The sequence below is a fragment of the Oncorhynchus kisutch genome, linkage group LG10 (genome assembly GCF_002021735.2).
Source record: "Oncorhynchus kisutch isolate 150728-3 linkage group LG10, Okis_V2, whole genome shotgun sequence".
In the NCBI taxonomy this organism is placed as follows: Eukaryota; Metazoa; Chordata; class Actinopteri; order Salmoniformes; family Salmonidae; genus Oncorhynchus; species Oncorhynchus kisutch.
Window position 1 is genome coordinate 50,590,884 of NC_034183.2, and position 14,788 is coordinate 50,605,671.

The window sequence follows — 14,788 nt, forward strand, 5'->3', positions numbered from 1 at the left end:
TACTCTTGTTACAAGTGATAGCCTACTTTATTTAAAAAATATATGTGATTCAAACCATATTGCGAGGCTCGTCTGGATTAGCCAGTGTGGATGTCTTTCTGTTCTAGTTCATTCTAGCACGGCAGATGGCAGCAATGCACATAGGGATGGACTGACAGCCAGACAGTAGGATATTCTACTTTGGAGTCTGCGTACTGTGTGTGTGTTCAATTAATTTGGCAGGGTTGATATAGATGGGCGGTATAGCCTATAGGGGGGTATGGTTTTTTGACGCCGCGTAGTTATAGAAAAGAGAAATGGTAGGCTTCACGTCATGTAGGGAGGGGACAGCAAGCTGCTCGGTGAACTGAGCAGGGTTTAAAATTCTCCACTCTGTGATTTAGAGTCAGAATACAAAATCTTCCAAAAGGATTGGGCTTGCTGCGTTTCCACTGATGTGCCCATTCGTTTTGACAACTCCTGTCTCCATAGTCCGGTAAGAGAGTCAAACCAGGAAACTAACATTACCTACACTTGTTTGTGTTTTTTGGCAGTTATGTAGGCCTAATATGGGTGTTATTACTGTACACATTGTATAAATTAAATTGAGATGCAGTGGAGTTTACGGGACAGTTAAAAAACAGTTCTACATGGGATATTCAGTTGGTGGACAATTAATGTCAACGGTTTTTAGATCCTTGACGTCCATACATAATTCCAGATATTTTCAAATGAACTTCTAATGATTTCACGGGTTCCTTCAGTGCCCTTTGATGAAAAAGCCCACAGGTTAAATTCTCAACGTTCTCCCTGTCAGACAGGTTCAAATTCAGTAATTTAATCAATTTTTGGTTGAACGGGCTCCTCACATGACATGATGTTTCATGCAGGAACAACTGCAATAGACATGCCTATTGAAAACATTACGTAATACATTACAAACAGTAGCCTACAGTTACCGAAGTAATTGCGTTGTCAAGTTATTCATTGACCCATTGATTGGCAGAATATGCTTGTTATTTCCCGGGTAACAGTGTGATTACATAATGTGGTGTAACCTTCACCACTGTCTGTCTAGTACCCGCCCTGACGCTAACTACTGTACCAAACAACTTCTAGAACGAACAGAAGGAAGTAAGTGGAAGTGAAGTCACTGGTATTTGTTGGTAATAAGAACACTCCCCTGTTTGTTATCTTTAGGAATATTTTTTTTAAATTCGCTTTGGGTCATACTCTTTAAGTATACAATAATCGTATATAGGGCACACTTAAGCCTTTTGGGGCCCAGAAGCAAGATTTGGTTGGGTGCCCCCCCCCCCCCTCTTGACGGTGGAGAGACATTTATTTGTTTTTAAATTAATCTCCCGCAACTCTACACATTTTGCCATGGGGCATAGAAAAAAATCTGTTTTATAGCAAATTTCCTGCAATTCTACACATTTTGCCATGTGGTGGAGAGAAATGTCTGCAATTTTAAAGCACATTCATGCAATTCTACACATTTTGTAACAACTTAGGCATATTAATATATCTGAGTGAGAATGACTAACAAAATCATTGGGGGCCCCATGGAGGTCATGGCCCACGTGCTCAGTCAGTATTCGGCCATGATTACTACAAGTTTAGATAGTCTAGGAAGCTAACAACTAATCTAAAAAATATGTTATTTTTGGGTTATGGGACCCCTAGCGGCCGTAGGCCCTAAGCGACCCTGATCTTATAGCATGGTGTTGAATTCAGCAGCCTTTTCCTCTGCTGTTTCACCAATTACGTTGGATTTACTACTTTTTATTTTATGAATGGTCTTTTCAATGTGATATTATTTTGAAATAACTAACCAATTAATTGTATTATCTAACTTTATTCTTTCATGTTGTGTTTGTCCGTATAGGATTTAATGATATTTGGGAAGAGTGAAGAGGACACTTTTTTAAAATCTCATCATAGTGTCCATTTTGGTGTATCCAAAATAGCTTTATTTTGCCTCTTTATTACATTGACTTGAAGCTATAGATAACCCATCAACAGACAATAAGTCTTCTGAGGCTTGCACTTGGCATTTTGCCACCCACCACGTCTCCATTCCCTTTCCCTCGTGTCTTGCACTCGCCCTGTAAAACTCTGAAGACAAGACATGATGTGCCTGAAGAAATATTTCACAGAGGGCTTGATCCAAGTCGCCATCCTGCTCAGCCTGGTTGGCGTCAGAGTAGATGTGGGCCCTTACTTGCCCGCCTCGCACGAGATGATCCTGGGCCCTACCTCTACCCTCACCCAGACCCAGTTCCACAACCAGCTGGACGGCCAGGACCTCCACCCCAAGACTGTAGACCTGGACGGCTTCTTCACAGCCCGGAGGCTTCTGGGCTGGGTCCGCTCCCTGGACCGCCTCCGGGTGCCCAGCTCGGAGCTAGAAACCTGGCTGGTGCGGCGCGAGCCTGATGCCCTGGTGGTGGGGGCTCCTGGCCAGCCAGCCCCCCTGGAGGGAGGTGCAGGTGGGTTGGAGGTTCATGCGGGTGACCAGGTGGGGTCGGTCATGAGGTCAAGCGTGGTGGCGGGGTCGGATTACGGGCCAATCGGAGAGGACAATCTGGACACCATGGTGCCCCTTCTAAGAAGAAGCCATGAGGAGGAGGAGGATAAGGATGAGGATCTCTATGAAGAGGTAAATTATGGGGAACTCTTCTACACTCTATGTCAGTAAGACCAGTGGCAGCATAGAGTGGTGTTCAAGAGAATTGGCTCTGTCAGAGCTTATTCAATGTTCAAATACAATGCAGTGCCTTAAACAAATGAATACACAATAGTGAACTACATTACTGCAAATCAGTCCAAGACTCTGCCACTGGAGAAGTGGGTTCAATTAGGCAACAATCAAACTGTTGATTTACAGTAGGCAAGTGATACACCGGTCATATATCATTAGGGATCAAGGGCAGGATTTACCGGAGGCTGAGATCACTATAAAAGGAGGCTTAACTGGGAGAGAAGAACACCCTTGTATGAAAACAGCCTTTCAGTAAACACAGTGGGGATTCCCACCCTCCTCGGATTCAAGCAAGCGAAAGCTTCCCGGTTGTATTTGCTGTATCATGCTGTTCATTTCAAACCTGCATAACTAAGAGATTGTGATGCACACAAGGCAAGATATTTACTATTTAGAACTCCCTTAATTTACAGCATCTAAGATTGCAAGTCAAAAATGAAGTGTAGGTTACTTTTCAGAATAAGTGACTGATAACTAATCCTCAAGGCCTGCAGACTGTACGATTTTAGCCGTCTTACGCCACAATTTTGCAGTCTCAGACAAGACGTCCACGTCGTGCGCAAATTCTTAGGTCGTCAACGATTGCCAGACATCTTGGCTTATTCAGTGTGACTAACATAACTTAGCAGGCGTAAAAGACATGCCTGAAATTAGATCCCCTACATACTGGTCTTGACGAGAAGGGGGGGGGGGGGGTGTTGCGGGAGGTTCCCTTCTGCACTATTTTAATCGAATCTTATAATAATCGATTATAATTATGTAATAATCGTAAAAGACTGAATCTGACGTACAGGGTGGGGAGGCCTTAAAGTGAAACATTTTTCCTGTTATAACGTTTGTTTTATTATAGTAAAAGGGTTCCCGGGGATTGTATATTTGGCATGGTGTCTGGTGGGCTGACCTCTTCAGGTTTCAATAGCAGAAGTATCATGACCAATATGACGAGGCAAACCACTTAGGTCATTAGTAGTCAATATTTACTCTCTGAGGACTTGCTAAACTTGAAAACACGACATAAATCACTTTAAAAGACAGGAAAAATATCAAGTCTTGTTTTATCCAGTCTATTTTTTGTTAAGTGTGGATATCCAACTGTTTTGCAACAGTTACATTTGAGTAATTGTAAGAAATTACAATTAACCCATGTCACAACCCTGTCATTATGTGCTCACTTTTGTTCGAGCCTGTGTTTTGGCACCCGAAACACTCATTGAGCAACAGTGTTGGGCATTGAATGACAGAATCACGGGGAGTTAGTGCAGCAGCATGCCAAAAGCTTGGCTGGACATCCCCTTGTTTTTCCAACAGCTGAGGGAGAGCTGCTTGTTGATATGTTCCACTGTGAGGGGCGCGCAGGCCGGGCCCAGGCGACTCTGTGTCAGGGGGAAAGTAGGCCAGAGAGGGGTGTGTGACTGAAAATATGTCCCACTTTACCCACTGGCTGTTCAGTCTTGCCCCATACATACAGCTTTCCATACCCATCGAAGCCCAGCAGATTTGGTGTAGGGATAAACTGTCCCTACAAGTACACACATTCCGTGTAGGCTAATTGTATTTGTACACCAATCATATTTAGAAGTGAAATCACAATAATCCTGGATATTACTGAGGAAATATATCTGAAGATACCTGAAATATTACAGTTAAAACATGTATTTATTTATTTACTCTTCACAGAGAGACAGCTTTTACACAGGGGACAGCATTTACACAGGGGACAGCAGGGGACAGCTAAAACCTAGACCTTGGAAGGGGAATTCCAAAATCACTTTCATTTAGCACTGAGGTACAATATTAGACACTTTGGGAGTGTAGGGAGTTTTCAGTCACTTTAGGGTGTAAATATATATCTGATGGGCAACATGCCCGAGTATGCACCCTACACTGGACTTGTTTTGGATTAGGGAAAGTATGGGGTTGTTTTGTTTTAGTCCTCTGCGTGTCATTGCCATCTCCTGGCTTCTGGTCTTTTGGGTTATTTGACTGGGTACCCAGTCTCAACCACGATGACTACAGACATCCACAGACACCGGACGGAGGCTTTAGTTTTAGCCTCCCAAATCAGAAGCCACTCTCAGGGCAGTGAAAGTGGTTCAGACTGGACGTGTAGCCCTGTTGGCTATTTCTGGACAGGAGGGCATGCTTTTTGGCATTGCTAACTGGTACTCAGTTTAAAATGTACATGCCTCATGTCCCCCCCCCCCCATGAATAGTCATGTTGACAAATATTTTGTAACATAGTTAAAAATATATATTCTTGAGGCTCTTCCTCCCATAGATGGTTATGCTTTCTGGGTCATCCAAGATTCCAGTAAGTGATATTGAACTGAGCATCTGAGACCAAGTTAGGTGCTGCAATCGTGATGTAACGATTCAGACATACTGATACTCTTAGTTCCTTCCACAAGGATCTAAGTGTCCCTGATAACGATCTTCACCCAGACTAACTCATCAGTGAAGCAGCAACCGCACCGAGAGAGCTGGGCTGTATTTTTTTAACCCCAGCAGGTTCATATTATGGCAGCAATGTGTGGTACTGTCTGGGTCTGGGGCATGTCACCACATCTCCCCCTCTTATAGGTGTTGCTATTTTTACAGGGCTAGGCTGGACATGTCTAGCGTGCCAGACATCACCAGTCCTACAGTATTAAGTGAGAGGAGAAAAGTCAACAAAGCTTCCTCTGGGATAGTGCTCTGTGAACATTCGTACAGAGAGGGGCCAAGGACCTCTCCTAAGGCCATGTGCGATAATTTGTCTTAACTTCCCAGACTTGTTCTATTACAACTAATCTCTGCTCTATTACCTGCCTAGCTCATTTGTCTGAGCATCTCAGGGCAGTAATAATGTGACGTGTCAATATTGTGGAAGGTGGCAAACTGACAACATTAGTATGGACTCGCCGGCTCTGCTGTAAACCACAGATGTTGGTCTTGGAAACTTGGACTCGGAGCTCAGAGAGCTTTGTAGTTATGCTACAATCAGAACATTGCCCCTGTGACCACTGCTTGTTTGTTTTGTAACACGAGGTGTCATCATTCTAGCACACAGTTAAACCTTTGATTTCGCAACGCTTGTTTACCAACTTAGGCTAGTAGTATATTACCTCTTCAGAGAGGTATATGTATAGCCCTATACACATAGCCCCATGGACCCCATCCACTGCCCAATTCTGTCCAGAGCTGCTGCCTTTGGCCTCACACCCCCCCTTACCTAACACTTCTCATGTTGTGCTTATGCTTGAGGAAAACATGCTGTGCAATCCCTTCCAGTCACATTCAGGTACACATTGACCCAAACCCATAAGAGTGGTGCCAGAGTAGCAGGACCACAGGCCTCAGGGAATGGTCAGAGGCAGGGATTGGAACCGGTTCAGGGAACAGAACAGAAAACCAGAGGAAAACGTTTTGAGGAAGGGAAACAGAACCTGGAACCAAAGTGGTCTCTATTCTTCCAGAACAGAACCGTTATTTTCTAACCTTGAGAACCGGTTATAAATGTTATTTTCATGTTACCAAAATATTCCTAATGTGTAGTGTATAATTTAGTTTCCAACCCCTGGTCAGACATCAAACATGTTGTCAAATACGGTTCACGGGGTCACAATATCAGAATGTTCCAAACAGTCAAATTGTCAAAGCCAAGGAGAGGCCAAAGACGGTTAGTTAGTCAGTTTCACCCAGGTCGCTGTACTGTAAGGTAGAATCGGGGCATCACCCCGCACTCCAGTAGTCCCTTTTCAGTGGAGGGCGAGAGGATCAGCTACAAATTTAGAACTGGTTTAGGGACATGACTGGAGCAGTTGGTATCACTAAGCTCCAACTTAAGGAAAAGGTTAAGTCTATTCATAGCCATCTCACTGTTTGTATGCAATGTCTACTAATGTATGGGCCTTCATGGAAAAAATAAACAATAGTAGATAAAACGCAAAGTGGCTCCGATCCCCTCTTTTTGTCCCCGGCATGTGTCCCATCTAAAAATGGTACAGCGATAACTTTAATCAAACATACAAGGATACATAGGGCATTGTATGGATGATTGAATGTCATAGTTATTATGCTTAATAAGGAGGTGCAGATAACATTGCTACACCTAACATTTCAATTATTATTGTGTGTTCACAGGATACAGATACACTTTGGCAGGATCACTCTGATCGTGGACGCCATCAGTGGCCTGAGGGGGGAGAGGAGGAGCTGCTGGTGGGGGACACCTGGAGAGAAATCTGGAGGGATGGTGGACCCTCTTACGACCGTGCGAATAGAGAACTTGCACAGGATTTATCTGATCAGGTGGGACTCAGTCCTGAGGCTTACAGTGGCAAGAAAAAGTATGTGAACCCTTTGGAATTACCTGGATTTCTGCATAAATTGGTCATCAAATTTGATCTGATCTTCATCGAAGTCACAACAATTGACAAACAGTGTACTTAAACGAATAACAAACAAATGATTGTATTTTTCTTTTCTATATTGAATACATAATTTAAACATTCACAGGTTATCAATGAGACGAGATTGGAGAGGTTGGTTAGAGCTGCCTTTCCCTTAAAAAAAACTCACAAAATTTGAGTTTGCTATTCACAAGGACCATTCCCTGATGTGAACCACGCCTCGAACAAAAGAGATCTCAGAAGACCTAAGATTAAGAATTGTTGACTTGCATAAAGTTGGAAAGGGTTACAAAAAGTATCTCTAAAAGCCTTGATGTTCATCAGTCCACAGTAAGACAAATTGTCTATACATGGAGAAAGTTCAGCACTGTTGCTACTCTCCCTAGGAGTGGCCATCCTGCAAAGATGACAGCAAGAGCACAGCGCAGAATGCTCAATGAGGTTATGAAGAATCCTTGTGTTAGCTAAAGACTTACAGAAATCTCTGGAACATGCTAACATCCCTGTTGACAAGTCTACGATACGTAAAACACTCAACTAGAATGGTGTTTATGGGAGGACATCACGGAAGAAGCCACTGCTGTCCAAAAAAAATATTGCTGCACGTCTGAAGTTTGCAAAAGTCCACCTGGATCTTCCACAGCGCTACTAAAATATTCTATGGACAGATGAAACTGCAGTTGAGTTGTTTGGAAGTAACACACAACACTATGTGTGGAGAAAAAAAGGCACAGTACACCATCATCAAAACCTCGTCCCAACTGTTAAGCATGGTGGAGGGAGCATCATGGTTTGGGGCTGTTTTGTAAACTCAGGGCCTGGACAGCTTGCGATCATCGACAGAAAAATGAATTCCCAAGTTTATCAAGATATTTTGCAGAAGAATGTAAGGCTATTTGTCCACCAATTGAAGCTCAACAGAAGTTGGGTGATGCAACAGGACATCGCCCCAAAACACATAAATCAACAACAGAATGGCTTTAACAGAAGAAAATACACCTTCTGGAGTGGCCCAGTCAGAGTTCTGACCTCAACCCGATTGAGATGCTGTGATATGACCTCAAGAGAGCAGTTCACACCAGACATCCCAAGAATATTGCTGAACTGAAACAGTTTTGTAAAGAGGAATGGTCCAAAATTCCTCCTGACCATTGTGCAGGTCTGATCCGCAACTACAGAAAACATTTGGTTGAGGTTATTGCTGCCAAAGGAGGGTCAACCAGTTAAATCCAAAAGTTCACATACTTTTTTCCACCCTGCACTGTGAATGTTTCCACAGTGTGTTAAATAAAGACATGAAAACCTATAATTGTATTGTTATTAGTTTAAGCAGACTGTTTTTGTCTATTGTTGTGACCTAGATGAAGATCAGATCAAATTTTATGACCAATTTATGCAGATATCCAGGTATTTCCAAAGGGTTCACAAACTTTATCTTGCCACTATGAAATGTCCATATGCCATATATACCTGTACACTTGGACATCCTGGTTCAATTATGTTATAAACGCACATGCTGAAATGTTAGACATGGCAAGACTGGCATTCAAGATGGAATAGGAGCCGCTTTCCCCAAACACTGGAAACTTTCTGCCTCAGCTCACAGACTGATTGAGAGGCCCTGACAGGTGCACTTTGGGAAAGCGTAACACTCCGGTTGCTTGAAACAAAATATGGGTTTTCTATCCTGGCTGTGCATCATGAAGCAGGATAGGGTGTTTGGGGTAAATGAGGTGGAGATAGGAAACAGTCTTCCCAAGTGTGTAAAATAAGAACATAACCCAGAAACCTTCCCTTTTATAGGGCAGTTTCTAACCCCAATCTCTTGCACTCTTACAGGTTAGAAGAGACCTGAAACCCTTGCTAATCCGCTCTACCTAAATATGGGAACAGGGGCAGCCACATATCATTACAAAGGCATTTGCATGCCTCAGTGGTGTATAGCTGGAGCATGAGATTACTGTGTTCCTCCTTAGGTCAAGCAGAGTGAAATGAAATTGACATTCGATACCACACTACAAAATGATTCAGATAAAGCCACGCTGTTCTGTTTAGTTTACCCTCTTGCCATAACATGTTCTATAAAAGCCTAAATCATCTCCACCATCTGTGTCAGTTCAGCCCGGAAGAAAATGAACCATTGTCACCATCCAGAACATCCAGGTAGCTCTCTGCTCACTCCCGTTCTCTTCTCCATCAGTTTGCCAGCTTGGAAGCTCAGTCCTCAATGTCCTTCCAGGAATGTCTACGGCTCTTGGAAGACACCTTCCCCTTTGGAGAGGAGACAGAGGTACAGTACAGTTGTTTTATTTGATGGTACTAGGGCAAGAGATGACCATTGATAGGTTTGTTGACCATTGGATGACCATTGGGATGTTTCTGTTTTTAGCCGTCAGACCCAGTTGGCGTAGATCTGAGGGAAGCCAGCGGAGAGGACCCAACCCCTGTCCGAGAGCTTCTTCTGTCCCCCCTGTCGTCCCACGGGGATCTCTCCCTGGACTTGGAGCAGCAGTGGCATGATATTCTCGCCATCATGGAGCCAGAAGTAAGTCCTAAGTGGTTTCTGATTTTATCCCCTTCATAATTTATTTAAAATGTTGAAAAGTGTATCAACTTTGAAATAGCCTTGCCCTGAAAGTAATTCAAAAGAAAATCTAATCTAACTTCTTATACTATTTTGGAAGGATATGGACCTTGGCAGAGATGTAATGCAATATGGATCTATTCAGAGTTCCAGCTTGATGGACCCTGTTCACCAGGATGTCAGCCTTCAGCAGGCAATCCTGCCCAGAAGCAGCCAGGATAGTTACCCCTTCAACCCCAGCTTCGAGGGCAGTGTTCCCCTGGAGGCCCCACTCCAGCTAGCCCTGCTCAGTCCGTCCTCCAGCGTACCTGACTTTGACCTTAACTTGACCTTTGGCCCATCTGACCTGACAGATAGCGCCCTTCCTTTGGCACTCAATGGCACAGTTGGCAACCCCATGCCTTCCATTCAGTCAAGTCTCTTTCTGGAGGAACCAGTCCTGCCTAGTCCACTCGGCTCCCTCTTGGATGATGCCTTGCTGGATGAGCTTAGCTTCCAGGACCTGGCTCTGGAGGAAGGCTTTAACCAAACACAGGCCTCCCAACTTGAGGAGGAGCTAGACTCTGACTCTGGACTTTCTCTGACCTTCAGCCACAGCCCTGCATCCCCTAGCGGCTCAGAGGCATCCTATTCCTCTTCTTCGTCCTCTTCATCGTCTGACTCTTCTGTGTTTTCTGAAGAAGGGGCTGTGGGCTACAGCTCTGACATGGAGGTTATTGTGGAGCGAGAGGAAGGTGCTGTGGGAGGCTACTCTCCAGAAGTCAGCAAGATGTACAGCACAAGCTACCAGAAGCCTGGGCGTTTCAACAACCTCCCTTGGCTGGAACAAGTGGGCCACGACCATACCTACAATCAGCCTAGGGCCACCTCTCCCAGGCAGGGAAAATCCCTCAAGCTTCCAAAGTCGCGTTACAGCAAACCCTATAAGCATGACATTTCCGATAAGCTTTGGGGCCGCGATGAGCGCCGGGCTCGCACCATGAAGATCCCCTTCTCCAACGATCTCATTGTCAACCTGCCCGTGGAGGAGTTCAACGAACTTCTGACCAAGCATCGTCTCAGTGAGGCCCAGCTCAAACTGATCCGAGACATTCGCAGGCGGGGCAAAAACAAGATGGCCGCTCAGAACTGCCGCCGGCGCAAGCTTGATGTCCTGTTTGGGCTCGAAGAGGGGGTAGAAGGATTATGCCGCCACAAGGCCCGCCTGTTGAAGGAAAAGGCAGAGAACCTTCGCTCCGTCCGGGAAATGAAGCAGCGGCTCAGTGGTCTGTACCAGGAGGTTTTTTCCCGTCTGCTGGATGAGCAAGGAAGACCCTTGCCTGCCACTGACTACAGCCTCCAATTTGGCAATGATGGACAGGTCCTGCTTGCTACACGGAACGGTTCAGCCATTGAGCAAAACTGCAAGCCCCACAAGAAACAGAAGGATGGAAAAAAGTGAAAAAATGTGTTGGGTGTGTAGTTTGGAGTCGATTGACAAGGGGATGGCTGTAAAGTTTTAAGAATTTCTCACAATAAGAGGGACCTGAAAAGGCAAGATGCAAGAGGATGCTCTTCCTAAGTCGATTTAATCTGCACTGATACGTTTATTTTCTGGAAAGGACATGTAGCACAAATATGATCATGCAAGAATCTTGTGAGGGTCATGGAAAAACAAAGGGAAAACCTGTCTCAGGAGCAGAATAACTGTTGGGAGGACCCTGTCAGCTTTCCAAAGAAATACAGTACATAAAACACTAAAAGGTGACAAGGAAGAAGGGCTAGCCTAAGGCCTTCAGCCAAAAGACAAGACCGGGCACTTAGCGCAATGCGGGCACATTGCTGTTCCGGTTTTCCAGTGCCTATATGTTGAGAGGTTGGGCCTAGGTTCCTTGAAGTCATCACTCACAGGGCAGTTTATTAGGTATACATCTAGTACTGGCTCAGACCCCCCTTTGCCTCCAGAACAACACAAACTCTTCTGGGCATGGATTCCACAAGATGTCGGAAACTTTTGTTGCTCAATTGGTATCAAGGGGACCTAACGTGTGCCAGGAAAAACATTCCCCACACCAGTACAGCACCTACACCAGCCTGTACCAGGCAGGATGGGTCCATGGACTCATGCTGCTTATGCCAAGTCCTGACTCTGACATGAGCATGACGCAACAGGAACTGGGATTCAGCAGACAGTGGTGGTGATGGTGATAACATGCCCACTGGAGTCAATTGTTTTTAGCTAATAGGAGTGGAACCCGGTATTGCGTCTGCTGCAAAAGCCCATCCGTGACAAGGATCAACGAGTTGTGCATTCCGAGATGCCGTTCTGCACACCACTGTTGTACTACAGCGTGATTTGTCTGTTTGTGGCCCAACTGTTAGCTTGCACAATTCTTGCAATTCTCCTTTGACCTCTCTCATGAACAAGCTGTTGTTGCCCACAGGACTGCCGCTGACTGGATGTTTTTTTATTTATTTGTCGCACCCTTCTCGGTAAACCCTAGACACCGTTGTGTGTGAGAAGCTCAGGAGGGTGGACGTTTGAGATACTGGATCCGGCGAGCCTAGCACCGACGATCATACCACGCTCAACGTCACTTAGGGCACTCATTGCCCATTCTAATGTTCAATCAAACAGTAACCGAATGCCTCGATGCCCATCTACCTGCTTTATATAGCAAGCCTCGGCCACAAGGTTCACCGTCTGTAGGAGTGATCCATTTTAATGAACGGGGTTGTGTACCCAAGCAAAAAGGGTAAGACAGGGGAGCCTGGTTGAGAACAAAGGGGAACCAAAAAGGTTTGCTCCTGTCTAAAGCCTACCGAACACAAGTTGCCATTAACTAGTAGTGAAGGAGTTGGATAGTGCCTTTAGTAAAGCCTTAGTTACCCACACAGCTATCTGTGGTTCTCAGGGGATGTGACTGCATGATATGGTACAATGATATTCAGGAAATAGACTAGTTTAAAGTACCTGGAAATAGTATCTACTCAGGCCCAGGGCAAACAATATTGTGTTAATGATATGGTTGTGGACTTTTATTTGTAACAAGTTGAAATTTGAATGCCTTTATCACCAGTATCCTATTGGAATACAACTGTTAAAGCTGCATAAAATATCACAGCATTTTCATAAACGTTAAAAAAAGTTTGAAATGTATTAAATGCCACTACAAGTAATGTGATTGTGTCCTCATACTACTGTTAAAATCTTTGTCAAGCACTTTCCAAGTGTCCAATATCAGCAAAAGAAAAGTATTTAACAAAAACACTGAATTGGAGGTGCTTCATTGTATTATTGGTTTCAAAAGAACACAATTTTGTTTTAGGAGGCGTTCCCACCCCATTTTTGTTTCATACTTTTGAATACTTGCTGGCAACCAAGGGATGTTACTTTTGGGTGGATAAAACATTTTCAACCTTACATCTCTTTTTTTGATCCCTTATTCCTTGACGATTTAGTGATATTACAAAGAATTCTAATACGTAGTAAAAAAATCACAAGTTAACTTGCTTCCACAAATTATATGAAACACCATTGTTAACAAAAAAAAGATTTATTGTCCAAAAACGTTTAAACAAGTGAAAGTAACCACTGCAAAATGGTGACTGATTGGAAAGCAAGAAACATGCAACAAGAGACGTATCTTCAGTAGACACAAGAAAGAGCCAGAGACAAAATAACTAAAAGCTTACATATGAGCCACTTGACTAGGATATACTGTATATATATATATATATATATATATATATACACACATATAGAAATCTTCTGGTCTGGTATATTAGAAAAGATATGCAGCCTTCTTAGACGTGTCATGTTAAAATGAGCAGTAAAATACCAATGAAAAATCAATCCAAGGCAACAGGCTCTATACCAGGGCTGTAAAAACCCCTGGTAACGGTGGTTGTCTTCAGTACCTAAACATTTAAATGTTAGTCACCATTAAATCGGTTAAATCAAATAAAAAAATTTCATACAAGCTATTGTTAGCTGTGATTAATCAATTAAATGCATTACTTTAACAATGTAGGATTTAAAAGATGCCAGAAGAGGGATATTCAGACACAATAGAGCAGTGAACAATTCTTCAATTAATCGAGAGGTACCAAAGCCCCACAAACCAAACTTGAATATAACCCAACCCACCTCTGAGGGTGTCAGATCTTTAATTGGCAGCTCATTTTAATATAACAGATCCAGACACGCCGAGAATTAACATCAGCGCTCAAAGGTAAAGTCTGAAAGTAGAATTAGCTTGGAGAGGTCGTCTTGATCTGGTCTTGCGATTTCAGTTTGTCAGTTGTGTGAGATGAATAAATTGCTAGATTGATCTATATTCCATGGCTGCCAACACCTTGGATAGATTTACTTTACAGACCACCATAAAACCGTTGTATTTACTTTGAATCACAATATAGACTACCTAAGGACCCGTCATCTGCATTTTAAACAGGGATTTAGTAAAACAAGTGCACGTGCATAGACCAGGGCATTCTCCTGTTCCTGGAGAGCTACTGTCATGTACAGTTGAAGTCGGAAGTTTACATACACCTTAGCCAAATACATTTAAAATCAGTTTTTCACAATTCCTGACATGTAATCTCAGTAAAAAAAAATCCTGTCTTAGTTCGGTTAGGATCAGCACCTTATTTTAAGAATGTGAAATGTCACAATAATAGTAGAAAGAATGATTTATTTCAGCTTTTATTAATTTCATCGCATTCCCAATGGGTCAGAAGTTTACATACACTCAAATAGTAATTGAGTGTATGTAAAGCATTAGCATTAGCATTGCCTTTAAATGGTTTAACGTGGGTCAAACGTTTCAGGCAGGCTTCCCACAATAAGTTAGCTGAATTTTGCCCCATTCCTCCTGACAGCTGGTGTAACTGAGTCAGGTTTGTAGGCCTCCTTGCTCGCACACACTTTTTCAGTTCTGCCCACAAATTTTCTATAGCATTGAGGTCAGGGCTTTGTGATGGCCACTCCAATACCTTGACTTGTCCTTAAGCCATTTTGCCACAACTTTGGAAATATGCTTGGGGTCATTGTCCATTTGGAAGACCAAGCTTTAACTTCCTGAG

At 43.5% G+C, this 14,788-nt stretch overlaps 1 protein-coding gene across 1 annotated transcript; it reads left to right on the forward strand.

The window, feature by feature from the left end:
- The first annotated feature begins 159 nt into the window (after window positions 1-159).
- LOC109898325 (endoplasmic reticulum membrane sensor NFE2L1-like) lies at window positions 160-13,124 on the forward strand. The gene is made up of 6 exons (XM_020493267.2): window positions 160-475; window positions 1,871-2,644; window positions 6,869-7,036; window positions 9,338-9,427; window positions 9,527-9,682; window positions 9,822-13,124. The coding sequence occupies exons 2-6, from the start codon at window positions 2,114-2,116 to the stop codon at window positions 11,160-11,162; spliced, it is 2,286 nt and encodes a 761-aa protein (XP_020348856.1). The 5' UTR covers window positions 160-475; window positions 1,871-2,113; the 3' UTR covers window positions 11,163-13,124.
- The last annotated feature ends 1,664 nt before the right edge of the window (window positions 13,125-14,788 follow it).